The 22,634-nt window shown below is 30.9% G+C and overlaps 2 protein-coding genes across 7 annotated transcripts; one reads left to right on the forward strand and one right to left on the reverse strand.

Annotated features, from left to right (window-relative positions):
• Positions 1–172: 172 nt before the first annotated feature.
• LOC146533186 (putative protein phosphatase 2C T23F11.1) lies at positions 173–9,108 on the reverse strand. Of its 6 annotated transcripts, none has more exons than XM_085196178.1 (8): positions 8,973–9,108; positions 8,183–8,379; positions 7,815–7,912; positions 7,044–7,193; positions 6,627–6,807; positions 5,966–6,057; positions 5,497–5,670; positions 173–3,167 (listed from the first exon to the last, which is right to left on the reverse strand). In XM_085196178.1, exons 2-8 carry the CDS (start codon positions 8,367–8,369, stop codon positions 3,072–3,074), a joined length of 978 nt encoding a protein of 325 aa, XP_085052304.1. In that variant the 5' UTR covers positions 8,370–8,379; positions 8,973–9,108; the 3' UTR covers positions 173–3,071. The 6 variants fall into 6 exon arrangements, with proteins under 6 accessions (XP_085052304.1, XP_085052303.1, XP_085052307.1 ...); XM_085196177.1 differs by having other exon boundaries at positions 8,183–8,376; positions 8,973–9,097; XM_085196181.1 differs by lacking the exon at positions 8,973–9,108 and adding an exon at positions 8,822–8,931 and having other exon boundaries at positions 8,183–8,376.
• A 2,945-nt stretch (positions 9,109–12,053) lies between these two features.
• Positions 12,054–22,554, forward strand: v (Tryptophan 2,3-dioxygenase vermilion). Its single transcript, XM_085196108.1, has 10 exons — positions 12,054–12,208; positions 16,564–16,736; positions 17,217–17,350; positions 19,044–19,166; positions 19,450–19,541; positions 19,683–19,827; positions 20,131–20,252; positions 20,501–20,628; positions 21,042–21,135; positions 21,650–22,554. Exons 1-10 carry the CDS (start codon positions 12,192–12,194, stop codon positions 21,846–21,848), a joined length of 1,227 nt encoding a protein of 408 aa, XP_085052234.1. The 5' UTR covers positions 12,054–12,191; the 3' UTR covers positions 21,849–22,554.
• Positions 22,555–22,634: the final 80 nt, after the last annotated feature.

Consider the following 22,634-nt stretch of genomic DNA (forward strand, 5'->3'; position numbering starts at 1 on the left):
ATTTCCATTTCACCATCATAACTATACTTTTTTAGTAGTAAACATCTCTGTAGGGATTTTTAACAAATTTCCGCTACACAAAGATATATACGTTTTCTAAAAAAATATTTTCCCTAGATGAAAATGCTAAAAAGACTTTTAAACAAAGGGTTGGGTAAAATAAAAAACAATATAAAAATGTAAAACTTTATTTCAACATAGTCCATATAAGGTACTGTACACACCAGGCTACTCGACTAACTTGACTAGTGTATAGATATGTTCACACGTGTCTAGATTATTTTTTTAAAACCCACAAGTTAATTCGTAGAAGAAAGTCGTACTTACGTCATTTTTACTACACTACAAGAAAGTTGTATATTTTAAAAATGCCACGCTATCCTCCAAAATTCGGCGGAAAGTGGGGAACGAAGTGTCTTAACACTAGATTCCCTCTACCTACCCTGCTTTGTGCGGGATACAGCGTGAAGCCGATTTGATTTTTTTTTATTAGTTTAAATGTTATAATACTTTTTTCATCGTCGCATGCGAAGAAGGTATTCTTAATCTCTTACGCACAAATCTTTACGTCACAAATCGTCTCAACAGAAGGAAAAAAACGAAAAAAATATTAAATTAACTGTAAATTGAAACTCATACTGTACGTAACTAAGTATCGTCAATAATTTCTTATTGTATCTGTATTTTTATTTATTGAATTTACAAAATTTTTTTTTTATATATATATATATTATAGCACTGCTGTAAATACGACTCTATCCTACAGATAATATCAATTATTCTATATAGAAGCTATATTAAAAACTAATCTCAATTAAATAGTTATATAATACATTATACAAGTAGTCTGTCTTCATTAAAACTGAATAAGCAATAACAGCAAAATTGGATGTCTTTATAAAAAAATCTTTTTATACCTATTACAAAATACATAATTCATATTTTTTTTCCTATTTACCACAAAATCTAAACTAATATACATTAACTTATTATAATATAAATAATATTTATATATAAGTAATATTATAAAAGGCTATTCTATATAAAACTATTATTTCATTCAAAATTAGATATATCAAAAGCTACTAAAATCGTTGTTACTGAGGTAAATTAAATTTAAGCACAATCTACACTATGTCAATATGATCCCAAATCTCCATATATAATTTTTTTATATACTTTTTTCACTATATTCTTATTATCTATAATAATTAATTCCTTTATAATAAGCAAATCCTTTTTTCAATAGACTATGAGAAGAAGTTATAAGTAATAGAGTTGAAGCGAGATAAGATAAATTATCGACATAATATGTAGATTGAAACTTATTGAATGCAACTATTTCAAAATTTGACACAAATTGACATTTGACTTCAAAATAGTGGAATAGGGAAATTACTTCTAAAAGACATAAAACAGTTATATGGCTATTTACCATAACATAAGAAATCAGGAAAGTATCAAGTAAGTATCAGATATAAATAAAATCGTACTGTTAAATATAAAAATATATGAAACAAAAGTCCTGTTGGATTTCTGCACCATTTATATTTTTTTGTTTAAATCAATTCCACCAACCAAATTATTAAATTGAATTAAATTATTAAAAAAATACAAAATATATTATGAAATTATAACAATTATATTATCTATTTAAGCTATATTTAGTTAAAAAATATGTTTCATACAAATATTAAGTTTTACAGCTATAATATAATATACTATTGAGAATAAATGCAAATAAATATCTGATAATAAAGGTTTATAATTTTTAATGCAAAATATAGATGTATTTTATAGAATAAATAATCAATCAATGCTTTGCAAATAATAGGGACGGCCGCAGCGTAAACGTTGTCTTACAACATTAAATTCAATTCCAATTCATGAAATAATTATGATAATAAGCATAGTTATAATTAATATATATTCTCAAAATAAAAAATGAAAGGCCATTATAAATATAGATTCAACTATTTTATCAAAATAAACTAAATATAATTCTTGAATAAGCAGACTTCTGTTAATTAATAAAAGAATAAGACATAATTGTAAACTCAAAAAGTCAAAATACTCTACATTACAATAAAAGCTGCTTCTAGACTATTCATAAATTATTTCTCATAATTTATTATTTATAATAGTAATAATTGCACACATACTGTTTATACTAAAACTTTTATAATCTGTCTACACTATACACTTTGCCGCCATGGTAGTTCCTTGCGTCAAAATGGCAGTTGACAGTGACAATGTGGAACGCTAGGAAAATACTTATTTTTCCATTCAACGTGACATTGGCGAAGTGATTAGTCCTGAACTGGCACGCTCTGATCACCATAATTAAAAAACATAAGAAATAAGTTTTTAAACATTGCTTCGCCTATCATGTGCACAGTCAAATAAATATGTTTATTATAACATAAAAATAAAATATAAAGCAATAATGTACAAAACTTACATAATCACCCTCTAATTTATACTTCCAAAGGTGTTTGTTTTCTGTTTTATATAATCGTATCCTTACGACGTTATAATTAAAAAAATAATAGTTAAATATTTTTACTCTCAAAATTTTTCAATTTACATTATGTTCACATAACATAAGATTTAATGCATTTATAACATTAAATAAAATATATACGCGGTACTATATTTAAAGAAATATATATTTTTTATTTTGTACTCTCATTTAAGATATATTTGTATATAAATAGCAAATTATAATTTATTTAAAATATCATGTTACGTGCAAAATTAATTTATAAAAAGCTTTTTCACATTTCATATAATTAATAATTTTCAATATATATCTCAACACAATTCCTTTGCTTATTTAAGAATCAACCAATAAAAAATATTTTTACTTTAAAAAATAGACAAAAAAACTTCATATAAATATTCATAATTTTAAAAGTCATAAATACACATATTGCAATTAAATATACATAAATAAATATATGGTAACTCTTGCTAAAATTCCCATACAATCCTAAATATGTACAGACAGACCTATACATAATTCTTATACATAAGTATATATACAGATAAGTTACGAACCTACATGGTTTTCACTTCAAATCCTCTTCCTCGTCTTCGACGTATAGCAAATCCTCCATTTTGGTCATAAATTTATTGTTCAACATTTGTTCCTCTGGTATCGGTTTCTGTTGAAGAAATTTATAAATTATATTAAATAAAAAATTAAAATTAAATAGATAAAATGTAACGTTAATTTATTTAGAAACTAATAATCTTGAATATAGCAGATTAAAAATCGATAACCAAATGATTATATTTTTAACTATCATTTCTTTCTATCCTCTAATTAATTTTTACACAAAAAATAAGATTCTATCATATTTTTGTAGGTTTCAATATTATATATTTTGATGATAAACCCATATACTGTCGACATGCCCTATGCCGTTGACTCTAAGTGCAGTTATGTTTATATCTAACCTATTATTATATATTTCCATATGGGTCCAAATGTCTTTTAAACTAACTAACTAACTTACAGCATTCTAATGACGTGTAATTCGCGCTAATCTCAGGGACTATTAGTTCCAATTGAAAATTCCTTTTGTTTGATAGTTTACCTAGGCTATAACTAATGTGCGTATCTATATCATATAATTTATACACAAGTATTAGTTAGGTGATTGACCTCGAAGGTAAAACCGCAGGTAAAAGCTAGTACAGGATATTTTGCACAATTCTGTGACTGTATACGATGGTTGTAGGTTCAATTCCCACTTGGCGGAATTAATTACATGTATATATCTGTATTTTTTAACTGAATTGTATTTGACTGTTATAGACAATACATTACTTCTTTTAACTTTATTTTATTATAATTTATTTCAACGTGGGATTTGAATCCATATAGATGTATATTGTGTACACTCGAACACTGCGGGTCAAAGGCAAATGAAATAATTATTTTATAGCAAATAAGAAATACAATAAGCAAAAACATTTTATACATTTATTTAACAAAATATGATCAAACAAAAACGTGAAAGCAACTACAAAAAAATCGTCGACTTCGAGTGTAAACCTGCTAACAGGCAGCTTAAAAAAAAACTGAGCATATTATCAAAAGATTTCTACAATAACGAAAGTTGATTGATCGATTGTATTATCTACTATATGAGATAAAATAAACGTCGATTGTGTATTTTTATAACACTTTCAGATGGCATAAAAATGAACATAACGATAAAATAATCAATGAATTTAGCAGGCTTACACTCTAAGCCATGCAATATAGGCAGATACAATATTGAAAAATACATTTAGATAAAGAGAGAAGACAAATTAAGATATGAACAAATACATTACATATTATCCAAATAAAAAGAGTAAAAGTAAATATATTTCATAAAAAAACCATGCATTATTAATGTAAAAAAAAAATTAGCAATAACAATGAATAATGAATTGTAAATATAGTAGTATATTATATAAATAAATGTAAAAAAATATAGAAGCATGTATATAAAATGGAAATTCTATTATGCATTCTTCAATTATACGGATTTAGTGTTATCCAGACTACCAATAAAATAGGTAAAATAGGTAATATATGCCATATTACAGACACGACACAAAAAAATGAAATGTTAATAATATTTAAACATATATACATACATATTTTCTTTTATAATTTCAGCTTCATATATTCAATTATCCAAAAAATCGGGTTTCTACAGTACAGTTGTATACCATGATGTGTAAAAATATATTAATGTCACACAAATTTTTAAAAACAATAAATATGGATAAAACATTTTTTTAATGTATGTACCAATAAAACACAGTCTAAAATAACATTTTAAAAAAAGCCAATCTGAGATCAGTTTTTGATAATACCAACATAAAATTTATGAAATATTTACATTTTTATAAAAAAAATACCAATTTATATTGTCATATAACAATTATATCACAAAAAAATTCAAAACGAAATTTTAAAATCTTAGTACATTTTTAAAGCTTTTTTAATTAAACAAATTGTTTAAATATTAAAAAATCTAGTTATATCGTCTTATTGGCGTTGTCCAATAGCTGTTTGAACGAGAGGCATTGATAGAATGATAGGGTGACTGTGGAAGAAACATAAAATTATGTGATGTTTCAACTAAAATTAAAAAAATATGGTAAAAAGATTTTTTTCTGACTAACTTCATAAGAACAGAGCATCATCCATATAATATTTTCATCAGATATATGAGAAATACAGTTAAATTTAATAATAAAACATATGTAAATACAAGATAAGATCAAAATCATAAAAAAATCAAAAGCATTAGTGAAGCAAAAAAGTCATTAAATGTAAAAAATAATGTGTTTCAAACGTTACCCTAGTGTGAGATATAATTAGTTCAGTATAATACAAAAAATACACGATTAACCCGGTTTAAGAGTTTAATTTAAAATTTATAAGAAATCGTGAAAATTAAATATTTTTTGTAAACAAAAAACACTTACCACCATATCAGCCCTCGGGAAGGGCGATAAGCATATAATCAGCACCGTCATGTTATCACACCCGAGACCTCCAGTGGCGCAGTTGGGCGCTAGGCACAGTTGCATGAGAGCCTCGCAGACGGTCGCAGGTTCCCATCCGCTCAGTAGACGTACACGGCAGAACGATAGAACTTCCTTTAGAAAGAAGTCAATCATAAAATGAGATATATAATTTCTTAAAATTTCGATAAAAAATTGTTTTATCTCGAATAGGAATCGAAACCCACAACCATCACGATTACAGACACGCGCTTGCGCCACAACGGCCTTATTTATATTTTACATGGTTCCTTATTTGTTAAGATTTAATTGGTTAAAGAATAAGTCTCATACACTGATAGATACAACTTGTAAATTGTAATATGTTACAATTATTTACAATTCATTGCATAGCATAGTCAGGTAAAAATAAATAAAAATCTACACATACTTCATTAGACAAAACTTCCCATATTCCATCACAGGCAATCACTATAAACTCCCAGTCGTCATTCAGCTGTCGCACTTGAACATCGGGATAGGCTGGAAAGTAAAAAAATATAGTTAGAAAGAGACCTTCGTGATAACGTGATGCAGTTCCATACATAGTTACTAATTAGAAAGAGAGCTTCATGTTGTATCCCGCACGTCGCAGGGTAGACAGAGGGAACATTGAGATACTTCCTTTCCCCCCCGTTCCGCCTTAGTTTTGAGACAGCGTGCAACAGACGTGTTGAGTAGCGGAACTGAACACCGCGAATCAACGCAGTTTATTTGTAGGTAAGAACCAACTAGTGTCACAGGGAAGCAACATGGTGTCCAGTGTTCCCACCAATACTCCATTTGAAAATGTTTCAAATTTCGATTTTCATTTCATTTTACATTAGGTTTATTAGGACCTTAAAAGACTTTATTGAATCACTTTTTCAAAATGAGTGTAATGGTATGAATTGACTATACACCATTATTTAAAACTGCACCTTATAAGAATTTACGTTTGCAGACTATACACATAATTTTGTTTGAAATAAATGTAATGATTTTTACAGCGATATTGATATCATTATTTCCTAGTAAGACACAGAACCTTAAAAAGAAAAAACAAAATATACCAGTAACAATTTGGTCCCTCGCTGACACTCTATAGTTCCTCTTAAATATATAATCTCCCAAAGCCCTGGACAGCGCCAGGTTGCCATTGACCCTGTTCAGTTGCACCCACCCACCGCCGGCGGTAATCCTGCGTAGTTCTTCCTCGTTGTTGGGTTTGTGGTCGTAGGAGAGGGTTTCTACCTGTAGATGATAAATAAGCACATTTATAAGTACAAATTGTAGTTTCAATTTCCACCCAACCACCTTCGCTCTGGCGCCGAGGCAAAGATCGGCATCGAGTTCTGCAACTCAACATGCAATGCCTCCAGAATTAGGCGGAGAGTGGGGAACGGAATGTTCCCTCTGCCTACCCTGCTGTGCGCAGGATTATATTTAAAATGGAATAAAAGTAGAATACACGTATTTCCAGCACTTACCGCACCCCTCACACTAGCTATAGCCCTGGAATCACCGACGTTAGCACAATATAGAGTATTGTCTTTGACTAGAACTACTACGGCCGTGCTTCCCGCTACCTTTTCCTGCATTTCTTCCTCTAACATTGCCTGGTCTAGATCTAGGAATCCCTGTGAAAATGATATTTTTTTTAGAAAATATATATTTTTGCACTAGTAGTGGTGCGTTATTAAGTATCCGTGCACTAGAACTGGTGCATTATCCTTTGTGTAAAGTTTTTGTTAATAGCTCAGTTATTATCAAAAAATATATAAAATAAATACGGCAAAATCAACAAATAAACGATCGAATCTTTTTTCTGAGTCACCAGTCGTGGCATTTTCATTGCTCAATTGCTTCAATTGCTCCATCCTGCTTTCTGCAGAGTATAGAGAGAGGACCCAGTAACTTTCTGTTCACCACTTTTTCGTCCGAATTCAAGACATTGCGAGCGAAGCGAAACTTGAAATGAAATAGTTCTGGTAACAAGGCAAAGCACAGTGTTGTATTCCGCTACTCGACATGTAATGGCTCCAAACATTGGCAAAAAGTGGGAAAGTGTCTTAATGGCAATGCAGTATTTTGAACACTAGGTTACTAGGTTCCCCTGCTATGTGTGGGACACAGGGTGAGGCAAAATAGTTAAAAATACATATATGTTTACATATATATGCTATTGCCTTTTTGCTAATTATGTGACCGTCAAAAAATTTAAACATTTTAACATATATTTTAACAATTAATCAATTAACCTGCTTTAGGGCTTCCTCAATATTTCCAAGATGATACTCTGGCCTTGCTGTAATGAATTTATGGAGATGTTTCCCAGCATATTCTGCCACATTAGAACCTTAAACAAAAAAAATTAACCAATGTGAATAAGACTCACCCAGAGATTTTTTTTCTATGAAATAACTAAACCCCCAACCTACAACTCTTACTTATTGGCCTTTTAGCATAACCCTCTATACCTGCAATCAAGGTTCCCTCGGGCACTTAGATGTATCATACATGAAAATATGTCATGACAAATCTCAATTTTTTCTACATGACAATGCAGGTGAAACCACAAGCAACAAATAGATACTGTTAGTTAACAATAATTATTTATTTAACAAACCTCCATGTCCATCATAAACCGCAAAGAATGCTGTTCCAGGGTCATCAGGTAAGGACAGAATCTGTGTATGAGAATCATCCATAGATACCCTCCAACCTTGCATACATGATGAGCCTACTAAATATCTTGAGTCTTGACATGTTGATGACTGCTTTTCTGTCACTGGCTCTGAGAGGGTTTGCCCCATCACTCTACTGCTTAAAACAAATAAAAACAATTTTATAATATTAATATTCTGCTCCCACACTATGGGAATAAATCCAATTTCAGAATTGCAAAGCAAGACCGTGCTGTAAAACTTACTTGATTTTACACAGAATAATCTATACAATGCAAAATAAAAACTGATTTGATAATCTTATGTATATAAGTCAAGGTTCTAAATACTTCAAATAAAAAGCAAAAGAAAAGAAAGATAGTATATCACTAGTGTTTGTATATCGATGTTAGCTGGCACAATCTCAAGTCACTGATATAGTGAACCTCTTGAACAAGCTTTTGATGTAATTTTACACCAAGTTTTTACCGTCATCGATGAATAAGATCTGATGTCATTAACTGTTTTAGTAATGCATCATGTTAGTGATTTCTTTAAGCTTGCAAGTTTTCTTCAAATTCAAAAGAAAGTTCATTACTTACTTATTTGTTGTAACGTTCAATGATAACTGAATACTTATTGATAATAACAACGAAAACAAAACAAGAGATAACTAACACTTATCTACAGAAAAATAAAATTATAAACGCATGTCACTTCATTTATTCCTATAAACTTTAATAATATACTTACGATGAATCTAAGCCGTTTGCTAAACAACAATTATACTTTATATTTATATTAATATTATTATTCAATAATGCACAAAGTGAGAATAATATATCAAAATGCGTAGGTAAATATCAACTATTGAAACGTCAAAGTCAAAACCAATTCATCATAGATATCTATTGTTTTTTTGATATGGTAAATAATTTATTATAAATTATATGAATAATAAATAAATTAAAAAATAATAATGATTTGTCACTATACAGAATAAAACATGATTGAAATTACGTGTGAAATCTTTCACATTCTAACCTCATTATTCGTGATGTTGCTAGCATTTTATATTATCTTACGACTCTTATCTCATTTATTTCCTTTACAATTCATTTATTAATTGACACAATGATTTTTAACTTGAAAATAGTAAAATATTCGCAAAGGAGAAAACTTACAAAAATTTCAGAGGATAACGATACTAGTTGTCATTATTTTTCATTTTAAATATGTGTGCCAGTTGCCATAGATACATCGTATTTATAATATAAAAACTCATTTCAGTTAAACATAACTTCCCCTGTGGGGAAGCCACATAGTGCAGTGCCTTTTCACCGGGACAAAGTACCCTCTTCCCTACCCAGTAGCCACCCATAACTGTAAAAGCTCATAGGCCTAACAGTATTAACCTCAAGTTCGAAAAAAAAGACAAAACTTGTTAATTATTCTTACGTCTTAGCGCAATAAGAATACAAAAAAGGATAACATCATCTTTAAAAGCCTTTTTAAAAGAAAAAAGGCCATCATATGAACCTTTTGTAGATTTCTGTTCACCGTTGTTTATTTTCATTCACGAAAAAACTTTACGAAACTTAGTATAATAAAAGCAAAAAGTATAAATTCTGGTTTTGTTATAACAAAGTCATTTGCACGCATTGTTCATTTTTACCGATAAAGAAAAGATGAACTTCCAAGAATATTTAATAGGTATAAACACAAAGGCGGCGGATCATGTAGCTGAACTACATGATCCTGAAACACAGAATTCTGCTAATTGTTACTGTGTTGTAATAACATAGAAAATTTTAACAGAATCAGATATTGTTCCTTTCTTTAGAATAAGTTACTCAAATTGTGGCAGAGAGTATGTTCTTGTTGGCATCTACTTCTCCCCTAATCATATCTTGGCAGAATTCGAAATTTTCGTCGATTCTGTCAAAGCTGCGATTACTGGATAATCGCTGAGTAAAGTGACCCTCAACGTTTTCAATGTCAAAAGCTATAAGATCAATATAACCAGAAGCTTCTAGCAGGCCTAAATAGTCATACCTTAAGTCGGGCGACTTCCTTGTTACCCGAAATAAACTAAATAAAATAAAATAAAGTTCATGTATTTCATGCAAGTGATCGGTTGAGGTCGGAAGACTTGGGGTCACTGGCGGCGAGATTACCAAATGTGGAGGGAGTCCGCCCATACGTGCTGGTAGAAAAGAGACCGTATAGTAAGTAGTGGCTTGCGCGAGCGCACCGGCATCTCATGTTGGTGAATAGGATTTCCGCTGAGTAGAAAATCATGGATAGTATCAGGCTGTCCTTTGATGTGTCCCACACTTTCATCAAGCATGGTCGTCCGTGCCTGCCCCAGAATTTTTATTAACTAAAAATTTACCCGGAAAAATAAAAATAAAAAAACAATGATTACACGAACAAAGATAAAGTAAATTATGTGTTCAAAGATAAAGTTTAGTTCAGTAAACTAACATTAATGATAAATAAATTGAGATATGCTCGGTTTAAAAAATGTTTTTTTTAACTGAAGCGCTTTTATACTCGTCCCTCAATGTTGTTCCAAAAAAAGGCTTAAGAGTCATTTATTTGAGTATAGCACATTTTTAACAACATTTATTTCTTATTTAATCAATCATAATTGACTGTAACACGAGAAATTTGTGCGTTGCTATTTATTTATTATAATATAATAACTTTATTCATAAATTATGCACAGTAAAATAATGCTGATAAAAAGTTACGGCATCACATTTAAGGCTTAGGCAACTTATATGTTTATTTGCGTTAGAGAAAAACATGACGTAAGAAGCCGACTGAAACCATAATTCAAATGTTAGGTACTTATTTCAATTTTAATTTAAGACGTATGACATTCCAATGTAACAAGTTTCTAAGTTTACAATTAACAAAAAACTCTAAACCTTTTAATAATTTAAAAACGAGAACGAGTAAAGTGTATGCCCTTAAAAAATATTTACCTGCTCGGACTTTGTGTGTAGGTTTTATATTGTTTTTGTTTCATATTGTTTTGTTTTAGTGGAACTCTACAGGTAACGAGTCCATTCGTGGCGTAGGGGCACAAAGTATGACTGTAAGGACTAGTAATGAGGTTGCGGGTTCGATCCTCACTCGAGGAAATTAAATATTTATTCAAATGTATATTTCCATTTCTTCGCTCTGGTGTCGATAGAAAAAGCAGCGTTAATTTCCGCCACTCACAATGCGTCCTGAATTCGGCGGATAGTGGAGAAAGGAGTGTCTTAAAACTAGGTTCCCTCTACCTATCCTGCGATAATCTCTCTTATTATAAATTTATTGTTTTAAAATAAATATAATTAAATGTAGGTATATCTTAAACTGTCCACTAAAAAAATATATATTCAATCAATCATCTAACAAAGAATACAAATAGGCTATTTAGATCTAATTTTTATAATCGTAGCCCTTGGTACGAGCCCGTGGACGGTAGCGTATTTACCTTGGTTTATATGTTGATTTTAACTATTAATAGTTTTGTTTGTTTATTTAGATCATAAAAAAAATGAATTTAGAATGAATCTGTGTTAAAACATTCCACATCTTGTAAGAATAGGCAAGACATACAATATTTCTAGCTAAAATGCAATAATCCATAAAATTTTAAGCAGTTTTTAATACCTTTTTAGTAAATTGTGTGTTTTTTAAATCAAGCTAACCTTCAAAATAAAAACTATGTAAAAATAACAACCGCCAAGTATAATTTATAACAGTAAATAAATTCTTCACTGGCTGATGAAATCGACGTCGAAAGCACGTGTGATAAAAAAAAGTCAACATTCCCTTCACTGAGATGACTGCCGAAGATTTCAATTTCAGTTTCGCGCGTACTCGCGACGAGAGTGCTTGTGTTTTGTGTTGTGTCACTAATATTAATTTATTTTGTAATATTTCATTTGAAGATTTTATTCTATAAATAAAATGGCTTGTCCTATGAGGTGAATATAATTGTTATGTTATTATTTATAATAAAAATGTAGGTGAACTAATGTCATATTTAATATGAAATTAAAAATAATTTGATAGGTTTAAAATTACCCTATCTTATTTTAAATTAAATGTTTTATGATGTTATATTTGATAACCTGAACAATATATAAAAACAGAAAAGGTAAGGCATTCAGGAATGGTTTATTATAGTCGTTCGTGTTTGCTTATACATATGTCTTTTAATAATCAGCTTCACGATGTATCCCGCACACAGCAAGGTAGGCTGAGGGAATCTAGTGTTAACACACTCCGTTCCCAACTTTCCGCCGCATTTTTCGAAGCATTGCGTGTTGAGTGGCGGAACTCAACGCCGGGCTTAGTGGCAGAGCACAGAAATGAAAATATTATTGAATAATAAGTCATTCCCTCTAATGGTGAGCGAACCCACAACCATCGAGTTACAGTCGTACCCTTGTGCCCCTGCCGACAGCATCGACATCTTTTAGTAATTAATAATTAAATTCATGTGATACAAAACGGATACAAACATAATTCATTTGTATCAAAAAATGTATTTTTTCAAGACTAGCGAACTACTCGCAGCTTCACTTACGTGTTCCTACCACACTATTATTTATTTTCTCATCTGAATTACTTTCGTGATAAGAGATTTTTTTTTGTGCTTAACATTTTGTTCCAAACAAAGCAGTAAGTAATGTGCATCGAAAAAGGCACTGATCTAGATATTTTACATTAGACACGTAAATAATATACCTACGTATAAAAAAAGCTACGTATAAAATGATAACAAGTTTTAATTAAAAAGTAGCTAAATGAATTCTGTAATGGTTACATGTTTTTCTTGAAATAAAAACATTCATTATATTTTAATTACCCTATAAAGAATAAAAAAATTAGTTTAATATAAGACGTTTTTTCTGTCTATCTTGCCTGTAAATGTGAGCCATGAGGATAAGGAAACATATTTTTTAGCTTAACATTTAATCCCAAACAAAACAGTATAGCAACGAAAGGAGAAGCTAGTCCAGACAGTAACTGTTGAGTGGCGGAACTCAACACCGAACTTTCGCCATAGGTACCAGCGCGAAAATTAAAATAATTCAATCCTCCAAATTTCAAAAAGATTTTAAAACCATTGGGTTTTCAGCCAAAAGTCATTTTACATAAAATATGTAAATAGTCAATACAATATCATTTTCCCCTGGTATTAACTTTCGAAAATATATCACATTTCTTTTTCTTTCTTTCCTCACTATTGACTCTTTTCTGTACAAATTGATTTATTAACATTGACACTTGTTAATTAGCTCCAATACTATTATTGGGAAAATTTAATTTAATTTTTAATTTATTGATATTTTTTATAGAAGATAACGTTTTTAGAGTGCAGAAAATAGAGTAAATCGACAGTACATATATAGGTATTGTTCTTTGTTTTAGCTTAACAGTGTATCCCGTACATAGCAGTGTAGGCAGAGGGAACCCGAGACCCTAGTGTTAAGACACTCTGTTCCCTATTAAGACACTTTCGTTCTCCACTTTGCGTGAGTGGCGCGGGTTCGATTTACACTTGGGAGAATGAAATATTGAATATTTTCATTTCCTAGCTCTGGTAACAATACGAATCAACGTCTTCAAAAGGGCACGTGACCTTCGGGGATACCCTCACGCTTTTTACGTGACCTTCCTCCAGTATCCTTGATATTGTGCGCAAACATTATAAGCCATTAAAACCCCTAATTTATGTTAAGTTTTAAACTTATCTAATAAGAAGAATAGAGAACAAAACTGTTTGATTTTGACTCATGGATTGGCAGATAGATATCCATTATATACTAACTCCTTATGGTGCTCCTCTGTCCGTGCCAACGGATTGTTGTCTGAGATCTCCTCTTTTTAATCAAAATTAGAAATTATCTAATGCCGCGATCAAAATACGTTCTAAAGACTGAGACCTTTGTGTAGACTATAGAGAGATTTCAATCTAATATTTATCTAGCTCTGACTTCTGCCACGTACTTGATATTAACCCTTAATTATTAGGTAATTTTTTTTTAATATAAAATACAAAATATAAACGACAATCAATCATGACGCGTGTTAAGGAGGTCATCTAAGTAGTGTAGAAAAAATATATATCAGTTAATGTAATCGTGTTATTCATAACTATGTTACAAATTTTAAGATAATTTATAAACATCAATATTTTTTTATGAAGCCATCATGCCCGACTTGATAAACAAAGTACCTATATTTATATAACTAGCGGACCCGGACGCGGCTACGCCTGCTTGAAATATAATTTCAATCTAGATGAAATGCTAAAAGTTACTATTATATTTATTTTCATAAGGATGAATATCAAAATGACGCGGTAACGAACGCGGTCGCGTAGCGACGACGGTAGTTATTAACATGGCAGAATAAATTGCATGTCAAATTAGAAAGTATTTTAATTTATTAGTATATATGTGTAATGTAATATTATATAGCCTATAGCACTTCTGAAGAATGCAGCTTTCATACAAAACAAAAACAATGTAAATCGATCCAGTAGATCTAGAGATCTTAGCGTTCAAACAAACAAACAAACAAACAAACAAACAAACAAACAAACAAACAAACAAACAAACAAACAAACAAACAAACAAACAAACTCTTCCGCTTTATTATATTACTAGCGGATCCGGACGCGGTTACGCCTGCTTGAAATATAAGAATATAATTTCTATAAAAATATAATTTCAATCTAGATGAAATGCTAAAAGTGACTATTACATTTATTTTCATAACGATGAATATCAAAATGACGCGGTAAGGAACGCGGTCGCGTAGCGACGACGGTTGTTATTAACATGGCAGAATAAATTGCATGTCAAATTAGAAAGTATTTTAGTTTATTATTATATATGTGTAATGTAATGTTATATAGCCTATAGCACTTCTGAAGAATGCAGCTTTCATACAAAACAAAGACAAAGTAAATCGATCCAGTAGATCCAGAGATCTTAGCGTTCAAACAAACAAACAAACAAACAAACTCTTCCGCTTTATTATATTAGTATAGATTAGTATATTAGTATATTAGTATTAGTATTAGTATTAGTATTAGTATTAGTATTAGTATTAGTATTAGTATTAGTATTAGTATTAGTATTAGTATTAGTATTAGTATTAGTATTAGTATTAGTATTAGTATTAGTATTAGTATTAGTATTAGTATTAGTATTAGTATTAGTATTAGTATTAGTATTAGTATTAGTATTAGTATTAGTATTAGTATTAGTATATTAGTATAGATAAGTATAATTTAACTCAATTTTCATTTTTGTAAAATTTAAAATTTTCTCTCTGTCTTTTCAAAATATCCTCTATCCAATCGAAGATTTTAGGTTTTTTTATACCAACTTCTGCGACTTCTCCTCCGTAGCAGAATGTAAATAGAAGAGACAGGAACGTGAACGTAAAAAAAGAGGGAGTGACGACTGTGCTCTGTCCAGCGGAATCTTGTGCCTACCCCAGAAATTCTACTTAAACTTCAACTTTATGTAGATTAGTCTCTTTCTCAATAAATGAATTATTTAATATTTTTACAATTCGAAAACAAAATATACATGATTTTTTAATAAAAAAACTAGAGAAGGCAAACGAGGAAATAAATTAAACTGTAATACTTATCGCTTTAAAATACTTATCATTCTAAACTATTTCATTGTTCTTAATCATTTCGTTAACTTTATATTATACGCAATCGGGTCTCGTTATTCGGCAAACTGGTTATAGTATATACTTATATACGTACATTATACATGTGAGGCAATTATAAGTGTAATGTCGACAGTATCTGTATTTGAACCAGTCATACATGTCAACTTTGAAACCAATCGTAAAAAACATGTTCACATGTTATTTTTTATATGTAAACCGGCTAATGAATGGTATACCTAATTATTCCATGTTGTTATATTTCCATGTTGAACTGGTATAGGCCTAAGCTCAACTGAACATATAAATAAAATTTATATATCTTTTTATATTTTGCCTTATTTGGCAACCAAACCAAAATAATCTTATATAAAACTAATTTCACCATGACAGCTTTTTACGGTACGATTTATTTACATCAGAAAAGACAAAAGGAAGGACAAACAGGACTTCTTCACAAATTGCTATAAAATACCTTATTAATATGGCTGTATTATAACCGGTTATAAACGGGTTAAAACTTATTTAAGAATATCACAAAAAATAAGAAATAACCATTAACTCTATCTTGTGGCAAATGGGGCAAAACGACTTCACAGCTGTCTGTAATGATAATATTTAATTTTTAACATTATAGGTCAGGGATAGACGAGTTGTCAGGACAAGATGGCAGCTGCTTGGGCAATGAAGCGGGTATGCTCTACTCTGACTACCTGATGTTGGACAAACTGCTGGCTGCCCAAAGGATGCTCAGCGCTGAGTCGTCGAAACCAGTACACGATGAACACCTTTTCATTATCACACATCAAGGTATCTAAAAAAACCTATTATATTATATTTCTGTTAAAACAATGGATTATATAATTAAATAATATAAAAACACATTTAAGTAAAAGTGACCTACAAATGTCGTCACGGCCACAGTCGGCTGTGAGGTAAGAGAACTTACTGACAGACATTCCGTTTTATTCTTCGAGTTGAATAGTTACACTCAACCACGGGGATGTGTCATGTCAGAGCGGCGAAGCGGAAAATGACATGAATGAGGGCTCGTCGGCGCATGGGGATAAATAGGCGACTGGTTGTAGATTTCGTTCCAACCTAAGGCCTGGTAACGAGACCAATACGCAATGCCACCAAAATTCGACAGAATGGGGAGGGCAGGGAAGTGTCTTCATTGGGACGTATTTCTTAAATTTAGGTTCTCAGGTTCTCTCTGCCGACCCTGCTTGACTTGATGTTTCTATTAACCAAATATGATATTATATAACCACTTATTTCTATTTTCAGCGTACGAGCTTTGGTTCAAACAAATTATTTTCGAAGTAGACTCCGTGAGATCTTTACTAGACGTCGAGGGCCTAGACGAGAGTCACACTATGGAAATCCTAAAACGACTAAACAGAGTGGTCTTAATACTAAAGGTAACACACAGGACATGTATTAAACTGTTTATTTGAGAATATTTTATTGAGCAGTACTGAGGGAATTAAATATTCAATATTTTCATTTCCTCATACAATGCTGAGGGAATTCGGCGGAAAATGGCGAACGGAGTATAATAATAATAAAATAATAATAATATTTTTGATATTGGCTTAGAATCTCGCAAAGTTCCATATTAGACACCAGAGTAAACGTATTAAGTACTCGTTATTTACACTGTTTTTATTGCAACGCAGATATCAAATGACGTTGTCTGGCTATGACGTAACTTAGAAGTAATAAGAAACTGGCCAAGTGCTAGTCGGACTCGCCCAACTAGAGTTCTGTATCAATTATATTATTGATATTAATTTCAGCAGCGGCGTGGAGGTACCACGTGATCTTGAAATAAATGGTTTTGACAGACGTACTGATAGATATATAGACAGACTGACAACAAAGTAATCTTAGAAGGGTTCCGTTTTTTTATTCTCTCTCTGTGTTTTTTCCTTACCCCAAAAGGAAACATGAGATACGGAATCCAAAAAACAGAAAATAAATTAACCTTATAATTAAGGTTATTTGGCCAAAAGTCACTAGTTTATATCTTGTAATTATATTTTTAATAGGTTCCCTCTGCCTACCTGGCTATGTGCGGGATAGAGCGTGAAGCTAAATATAAAAAAATAAAATTTAGAAGAAAATACTAGATTCTTTCTGTACTCGTATATCTAGTAACATGTAGATGCGTTTAGATAATTTTAAAATTAATTGTGTGGTTAATTAAAGTAAATTATTCAAAATATATTTAAATATCAAGGACTGTATGTTTATTCAGGAAATATCATTTGTATGACACATTGTCACATTTTTAAAGGATTAAGTATGACATCATATAGTCGGGTCTTTATTTTTTAATAATCGTTTTTTTATAAGTATTAGAATAACAATTTAATACTAGTGGCTACAATCCTACTTATTCATATCGTAACTCTATCTATGAAATGTATATACTTTGTTTTGGTATAAAATTACGCATAGGCCTGATAATATGACACTTAAAGGCGACACTTGACCCGGCACATCACTTTTTATTGATAAACAATACTCCACTTTATACTAGTGGCGTCCCGTTTATACATACTTATTTAGAAGTTTATGATAATATTTTAATGACATTGATGATTTTTTGATTGACAATGACAAATTTTTAATTGTATTAAGTTTTCTTTGTTTAAAAAATATTACGATTATTTAATTTTTGTTCACTATATAATTTACTAATATAATAATATAATAACTATATAATTTTTGTCATAATGAGCAGTAAGTTTATTAAAAAGCATACTTATTTTATCCTTTCACTTTCCCTTCAACCACTTTTTTTCCCGCACATACATTTGAAATATCACTCTTTTCTGGTTTCCACTATATTATGACATGACATATATATTATATTGGTAACCAGATCATAAAATCAACAATTTCACATTTTTTAAAACATACCTTCCTTTACCTTTCATACCATCATGATAGATTGTTAGCAACAATGTTTTTTAAGAAAAATCATTAACGAAGCCAAGTGCGGCGTCCTTCTTAACTCCAGGTTCCATTTGCCTACCCTGTTATATGTGGGTTATAGCGTAAAGCTAAAAAAAACAAATAATTATATAAATATTTCATGTATTTCAGCTCTTAGTAGATCAAGTAATGATCCTAGAAACAATGACACCGCTCGACTTTATGGATTTCCGAACATACCTACGACCCGCGTCCGGCTTCCAAAGTTTACAATTTAGGCTCTTAGAAAATAAGGTATTTTTTTTTGTTTTGGCTATTTCTTGTTTTTATTTATCTTTGAAATAGATAATATTTGCCACATAAGGGTAAACTCAAATAAGCTTAATTAAAGTCTATAATGTATAATTCTATATTCATAAAACCTTTGTCAAATTTTAAGTTACCCTTTTAAATTAAATAAAAAAAATGGGTAAAAATTATAAAAATATTTAATAAAATACCTTTAGTAAATTCAGCAATTATTAATGAAAAATAAAATAATTACAGTATAATAATTTATTACTTAATATAATTACAGTTGGGGCTAAAACAAGCCTTGCGAGTGAAATACAACCAAAATTACCAAACTGTATTCGGAGACGATCCAGAAGCGATGGAGGCACTGAAAAAGTAAGTTTATTTAAAATATATACAGGATAGTCGTGACGCAAAACCGACCGGTTGTAGATTCGATGTATTATATGTATTTTTTCATATACAAGTGTATATTACTACACAGTACTACACAGTACACATAATTTTACTACACAGATCTGAAGAAGAACCGGCTCTACTAGCCCTTATAGAGCGTTGGTTAGAACGTACGCCGGGACTTAACACTCACGGGTTCAATTTTTGGGGGAAATTTCAAGCAGTCGTCAATAAGATGATTAAAGAAGATGTCGATGAAGCTATGGTATGATTTAAAGTAATTAATAGGAAAGAATTTTTTTTTAGATAACACTAAAATACCATTCGTTTCATTCAATAGATATTTAAAGTACAGTCGACGAGTCGTGGTCGTCATAATACGTCGTCGTGTTTTCTGAACGTAGTTTACGGAAGAAACCCGTAAAAAGTTAACCAAAAGTAAAAAAATATCCTAAAAAAAAATCTGCGCAGACATCTGCAGCTTACTTTAACAACTACGAAACCGTACTGTAATAATATCAAATTATAGTCATACAAACACATACATATAAAAATATATAAATTTTAGAAAGAACCAAACGAAGAGGTCCGCAGCTACCGCCTCAAGGACGCGGAGAACCGCAGCGAGATATACCGCTCTATATTCGACCCCGCCGTGCACGACGCGCTGAGGGGGCGCGGGGAGAGGCGGTGAGGATATATTCATTTTAAGTTTTATATTTCATTAAAGTGTTATTCTAATCTTGGGAAAGAAAAATATTTTTATCAGAAAACGTATAAAAATTTTGACTATGAGTTTAAATGTGATAATAAACTCTGATAAACAGTGTTGGTGTTGCATTTCTGTAGTTTGGTATATGTAGTATTACATTAGTTAGTTTACCCCAAGAAATTAAAAAAATATAATAATAATAATAATGATAGCGTGTGTTGTGCAGTCTGTCGCACCGCGCGCTGCAGGGCGCCATCATGATCACGTTCTACCGCGACGAGCCGCGCTTCTCGCAGCCGCACCAGCTGCTCATGCTGCTAATGGACATCGACAGCCTCATCACCAAGTGGAGATGTATGACACCCGCCTCCTTCGTGGAGGTGTACAGTACGCTCGACGACTCGTGGCCCGTCTAAATTTAGCAGTAATGCGATGGCTGCGCAGATTTGATATAAGAATTTTTCTTACTTTTGAACGCAAAATCAGAAAATCAAACTTCAAGACCGCCACGACTCATCGATTATATTGTATAGCATCACTCACTTTCCCCACTCTTACCAAGTAGAGATGTATGACACTACTCTTTCCATCCACAATACCTTCTTACTCGATCTTACTACTGAACTTCTACTACTAGCCCAATCTTCCATCCTCTTACCTACTCAGTTCAGTACTCTTCCCTTCTCTTTTATTTAAAGTTATACAAAAAAAGAATATGTATGTATTTTACTTAGGTATTTACTATTTATATTTTAATTATTTTCCAGACAATCACGTAATAATGGTACAAAGAATGATTGGTTCTCAACAGCTCGGCACCGGCGGCTCCTCTGGATACCAGTATCTTAGATCTACACTTAGGTTTGTATTCTACTATTTTTTCCATACATAAACTGGAAAAAACACTGCATATTTTTCCATAATGGTTTTCCCCACATTTTTAAATTGCCGGGACTTAACTCTGCGTATTGTAATGGCATTGGTTATGATATTTACAGAAATAAAAAATATCCTATGTCATTTAATTATTAAAAAGATGTTCTTCAAAATCTGTGTTTCTTTGACCGAACCGACGAAGATTACAATGTCTTGGTTGTATTGTTGTACTATAGCGTCAAACTGTAAATGCGACAGTTGTGGGTTCCATTCTCCATTCCCCGTTTCCCCATTTCCCTCTTGATTAAATGAATTAGTCGAACGGGAATTACTTAAATTTCCCTGCTCTGATAACAAGAGAAAGTGCAGCGTTGAGCTCCGCCACTCAATATGGGATAGTGTCTTCACAACATAACACTAGGTTTCCTCTGCTTACCCTGCTATATGCGGGATACAGGTGAACCTAAATATATATTTTTTATATAATTATTGTTTACAGTGATCGCTACAAAGTGTTCTTAGATCTTTTCAACCTATCAACGTTCCTTCTACCGCGGTCTCTCATACCGCCACTCGATGAAGACATGAAAAGAGATTTAAACCTCACTTGGGGAGACATTAGGGAGAATGGGGACACTGAAAACAAAGAAAACGGACTCAATGATTCTATTTCAAAATTAAATATCAATGAATCTTGATTTATTTTGTTACTAAAATAAAAAAAAAAACTTACTAAAATTGTTCGATAGCAATTTACATTTAAATAAGCGAATATTATTTCTTTAATAATTATTTAAGACAATTTAATACAAGCGACATGTGACTTCACTTGTAAGAGAGTAACAAAATAATTGGCGCATCATTTTTTTAATCTGTTAATATGAATAAATAAATAAATACTTATATTGGCATACTTAAACTTTATATTCTTCTTGTTACTTACTTGTTGTATATATCTTTAGTGACTTTTCCATTTATTTTTATTTTATTTTTTTATAGTTACAAAAATTGTTTGTGATTTGGACTTTATTAAAAATAGAAAAAATATAGTTACTTTTTTTATATGAATAATATGCATGCTAAGATTACTCTTATGATGTGAAGATGACTATGAAGCCGTCATGGCGCAGGGGCAAAAGCGTGCGACTGTATACGCAACGGTTATGGGTTCGATTCCCACTCGCGTACTCTTCAACTTTTTAAATATTTTTCGTTTATCAAAAAGTTCTAGAACATAGACCATTTTGTAGAATACATTATTTTCATTTATGTATAATATGATGCATTTATATTGTTTTATTTTATACCTACATAGTTCCTTCTATATTTTGATTATTTTAACGTTTAGTATTAATTACGTATTGATATTACTGTTTTTTATTTAATAAAATTTTAATTCTAAAATGTAGTTTTATTTCCACATATTTACAAACATAATGATTCTATACCTTGCAAATAGATTTATTTAATTTTTTTTTGTGTAT

The sequence above is a fragment of the Heliconius melpomene genome, chromosome 13 (assembly GCF_056956725.1).
Source record: "Heliconius melpomene rosina isolate 202511_hmr_F chromosome 13, ASM5695672v1, whole genome shotgun sequence".
Classification (NCBI taxonomy): Eukaryota; Metazoa; Arthropoda; class Insecta; order Lepidoptera; family Nymphalidae; genus Heliconius; species Heliconius melpomene.